Raw genomic sequence first — 4,980 nt, 5'->3', positions numbered from 1 at the left:
TTAAGTCAAATGGTTCTTAAGTAAATATTAAGTTAAAATCTCGCTTTGTAAATGTAATAATTTATTGGTTAGCAACAAATTTTATAATCAAAATTCTGTGATAAATTAATTTTTAACGTGCCAAGTTCAAAAACACCATAAAAAAAACTAAAATAAAGAAAAGGTTGATAGTTGATGATTAAATTATTAAAAAATGTTAAATAATTTTACATATTTGATTAAATGACTGTATAACAACTTTTAACCAAAATTTAAAAAATCAATATTTTAAAAAATAAAAATCACTTTAAATACTAAATTTTTATTTAATCTTAACTTTTTATTTAATTATAGTTTGACTCCTATAATTATTATACTTATAACCCCCAAATTTTACGTAATATTAATAAGATAAAAGTAAAAAAAGAAATAAATAAAGAAAGAAGAGAATTGAACCCTGTTCATTGTAGAATAAATGAATATAAAATAGATATGTCAATTATTGCTTTACTTATAAAAGAATTTAAAATAAAATATTCTTTATTTAGCATATTAAAAAGTTAGAGACACTCAGAGAATTCTCTAATCATGCATATATTCTTCAATCATAAGAGGACATCAACTTTAGCAACGAAATACATCTTAAAACCTCCCATACTTGGTGCAAACAATATAGCAAACAAAGTAAGGAGATTTAGACTTCAGTATCAAGCTAAAACCCTTCCTAATTTTCCCACAACACTCTTCAATGGAAATTATTTAATTTTCTTTTTCCTTCTCTGTTGATCTCCAAACATAGCAAAGTACAATTAGCCAACTCAGGATTCAGGAGAATGGTTATCTTCAAGTTTCAAATCCTTCAAACATGTAATGGCATACCTAACGAAGGGACAGAAGAATTATGTCCTACATTTTAGATGGCCATCTTCATCTCAATCTTCTGGTGAGGATTATAGTCACTGAGCTTGAAATCAGAAGCCACAAAAGAATCTATATCTTTTTTCTCTGGATTTATCTTCAAAGTCTGCATTGAATCAACAAAGCAGAACACAAATTGAAGAGAACTAAATGGTCAAATTTTGCATCAAATTACATTGTGGCAAAGATTTTCTTCAAAATTACATACCGGAAAAGGCCGTGGCAAGTTCTGGAGCTGCTCCTGCAAAGGCTTCACATGATTTTGGTAAACATGTGCATCTCCAATGACATGGATAAAATCACCTGGAACTAATTCTGACAAGAGGAGTGAAAATAAAACATTACATAGTTTTACAAACAAAATAAAATCAGGTTTTCAAAGATCAGCACATTAACAAGACCGAATAATTCATAGAGAACTAGGGAAAAATAATAATTCATAGAGGACCACCATATTAACTTAAGCCATTCACAACTAAATATGATAGATCTGAATATATAAAGTCCACAAGAGATGCTTCAAAAATTTACATACCACAAACATGAGCAATTATGCAGGTCAGGAGGGCATAAGATGCAATATTAAAAGGCACGCCTAGGCCCATGTCAGCAGATCGTTGATACATTTGACATGATAACTCCCCATTCGCTACATAGAACTGGAGGGGAAAAAAAGAATAAGAAGCAGCAGAAAGAAAAGAAAAGGAGAGAGAAGAGAGAGCTTTGTTTAAAGAAAAACTAAAAAAAGAGCAGACCTGTGCAAACATGTGGCACGGTGGAAGGGCCGCCAATTTAAGATCAGCTGGATTCCATGCAGAGAGAATGATCCGCCGATCATTGGGATTGTGCCTTATCTTGGTAATAACATCTAACAACTGATCAATTCCTTGGCCGGAGTAGTCGGCATGCATATTAGTATACCTAAAGAGTGTAAGATGAGGGATAGAGAGCTAAGCAATCCAAAACACAATAGTCTATGGACCTGCTCAGAAAAAGGTATGATCAACCTACCTGGCACCAAAGTGCCTCCACTGAAACCCATAAACAGGTCCCAAGTCACCCTCCTCCCTATCTGTCAAGCCAAGTCTATAATTTTAAATAGAAGCCACTTAGTAACTGCAAGAAGAAAAATGTACAATTGTAGTTAAGACAACTGACTGTCATGCTTGCCTATCTAGGTATTCTCTCGATGCATTGCCATCCCATATATGGATCCCTTTTTCCTGCAGCAACTGCCAATGTACCATAACTTTCAGAATATAAGTTAATAATGATCATATCTACTATAGTAACAGAAGGATCTTGGAAAGTAACAACCGAAAAGATGAATATCTCTTGAAAATGAAGTACTGTGGTTGAAAGTTAAGTTGAGAACCATTTTTTTTAATAATGTTGAGCATCATTCAAGATACATTTATTCACTTCTGAGTTCTGAGTAGGGCTGCCCCTATTAAAACCCAAGCTCAGATAGTGTTGATCGGAATATTTGGTTAATATCAACTTGTTTGTCACATAACTAGGAAAGGATATGATTCATTTGTGTGAAGAAAACGATTGGATGAATATATCATTACCTTGGCATTTGTAGACCCACTAATAAACCAAAGAAGCTCTTCAACAACCCCTCGCCAAAATACTTTCTAGGATCAATGAAGAAGTTGTGTCAACTTATCTATCTAAACAAAATGAACAAATAAATACTCCTCTTCCCAATAACACCTACCTAATAAGAACATAAAATAAATAAAAAAGAACAATACAAAAAGGAAAATAATCACAAGAATGGCAAGTTATTTTGTGCAGTACATTAAGTACATGTTTTAAACTATAATAAGTATAATGTCTAGGTACCTTTGTAGTAAGAAGAGGGAAGTTTCTGCGCAAATTGAACCTCATCTGTAAAAAAATGGATATAGATGTCAGAGTACAAATTACAGCAACCCTCAAATATAGGCATCAACATGTTACCTGGCAACCAAATTTTGACAAGGTACCAGTCCTTGTCCTATCATCTTTGGCTGTACCCTCAGAAATGATTTCTTCAACCAGCCTAAGATACTTGTATTCTTCATGTCTTTCAAGAATCATTTTAGGAAGAAAAGAAAAATCCTTGAACTCAAACTTTAGAGTATCTGAATTGTTATCAAGACCTGGATCAGTATTCTGAGTTGCATGCTCCACCGAACGCCTTACACGCACATAAGTTGTGAAAGAATAGCGAATGTTGTTTTCCACCTTAGGAAAAGATGAGTACCACAACTGAAATACAGAGGAATCAACTGGAGGCATAAATGTGTCACACTCGATGCTAGTCTGAATTTCAGTGATGTGGATAGCTTCACATCCAGGTGCATTTAAAGTCTCCCTGTAAACGAAAATTATCATCAGTAATAGAGAAAGAGCCTAATACAAATAGGAAGAATAATGCACAGAGAAAGAAAAGGTCAAAAGGATATACCTAAATATTTGTCCACCTCCTATAACAAATATTTTCTCAATTGACAAAATATAGGGAGGTTCAGCTAACAATTCCAAAGCAGAAGCCATACTTCTACATATAACAACATTCTCTGCTCTTGCAATATCAAAGCTATCTGAGCGGGTAAGAACAACATTAAGACGGCCGGGAAGAGGCCTGTATTTAAGAGGGATACTATCCCATGTTTTTCTACCCATTACAACAGCATTCTTCTTCCCTGGATCAGATGTTGTTACAGTAACCTCTTTAAAAAATTTGAGATCAGTAGGTAACTTCCATGGTAATTTCCCATCTTTACCTATCCCCATATCTGGTGTAGCAGCCACTACCACTTGGTAGTTCCTCTGCAGATTTGGCGGTGGGTTGAGTTTTCCAATGCCATTGCCGTTGCCGCTTCCATTGGGGATTACAAAAGAATTACTGGCCATAATGGAACTCAAGAACCGATAGAAACTTAAAGATGGTGTATCAAAACAAGGACTGCACAACCAATTCTTTTGGAAGTGCAGTAGAATCTGAAACCAACAAAGCATTACATTAAAACTTATATAATTAATGCCATTGCTCATACATATCACATTTTAGTTGGAACTTGGAACACTTCAAAAAGAAGAACCAGAGAGGGCAAAGCTTATTATTAACTATCATTATAGTTGTACAAGATTTTTTTCAACTTCATGAACAGCAGATACACCAGATTGTATTTACACTGAAATGCAAGAATTCAACTATTCAAGACAAAATTTGAAGGAGTGACTGACCGGTTTCAGACCGAAGCGCGGAATTTTGGAATTTTATGACCTTAGAAGCTTGCGAGAAATTTCATGAACTGCTTTCAAATCTTCCACAGTATTGAAATCGAAAAAGAAAGTATTATTGTTATTTTATATGATAATTTTAACGAAGCAAAGACAACGAAATATTGGGTGTAAGGAAGAATGTTTGAATATCCCAGTAAGTGAGAATGCAAGAACAATTCCCCAATTGTTTTGGAAGTAGAAATAACAAAAAAATCAATCTTGCAGATAGGACACAGTACCCACTCAGTTTACACAGACACTAACTGAAAAACAGCAAGCAAACCATCAAACATTTGGTGTGCAAATCTTAGTTAACAAAATGAATTCGAAGGAAGGGAGAAAATGGGTTGCAGAGTGGTGAGAAGGATGAGGGGAGGTCAGGGAAGAGAGGGGTCACAGTGAGGAACACAATTGTGAGCACCCAATAACAACGATGGCAGAAGCTTCAGACTCTAGAGGCAGAGGTTCTCTACTCTCTGTTGAAAATGCGCTTATTATTTTTTGTGTGGGGAGAGCCGAGTGCATCTCACAATGATGGGAGAAGAGATGAGTTTTTCATTGCTATGGTGTCACCGATTTGTTTCATTTTTAAAAGGAAAAGTATAGGGTACCAACATATTATCTACCAACAAACTCTTATTTATAATTGTGTTTTATGGAAGTGTGTTCGTGGATGTGTCTAATCATTAATATATTTTAAATACATATATAAAGAGACACATCCAGAAAATATATCTATAAAGACACTTCTATTAAACACAACTATAAAAAAGACATTTTTATTAGACACATCCACGAACACAC

General features: G+C 34.4%; 1 protein-coding gene across 1 annotated transcript; it reads right to left on the bottom strand.

Moving 5' to 3' along the window:
- Window positions 1-501: 501 nt before the first annotated feature.
- LOC112783199 (bifunctional dihydrofolate reductase-thymidylate synthase) lies at window positions 502-4,739 on the bottom strand. The gene is made up of 11 exons (XM_025826009.3): window positions 4,138-4,739; window positions 3,356-3,891; window positions 2,866-3,262; window positions 2,749-2,793; window positions 2,472-2,537; window positions 2,068-2,129; window positions 1,909-1,983; window positions 1,653-1,818; window positions 1,433-1,556; window positions 1,106-1,212; window positions 502-1,003 (listed from the first exon to the last, which is right to left on the bottom strand). The coding sequence occupies exons 2-11, from the start codon at window positions 3,802-3,804 to the stop codon at window positions 893-895; spliced, it is 1,602 nt and encodes a 533-aa protein (XP_025681794.1). The 5' UTR covers window positions 3,805-3,891; window positions 4,138-4,739; the 3' UTR covers window positions 502-892.
- Window positions 4,740-4,980: the final 241 nt, after the last annotated feature.

The sequence above is a fragment of the Arachis hypogaea genome, chromosome 20 (genome assembly GCF_003086295.3).
Source record: "Arachis hypogaea cultivar Tifrunner chromosome 20, arahy.Tifrunner.gnm2.J5K5, whole genome shotgun sequence".
In the NCBI taxonomy this organism is placed as follows: Eukaryota; Viridiplantae; Streptophyta; class Magnoliopsida; order Fabales; family Fabaceae; genus Arachis; species Arachis hypogaea.
The sequence above is the reverse complement of the archived record's forward strand: the minus strand, read 5'-3'. Positions and strand labels throughout refer to the sequence as shown.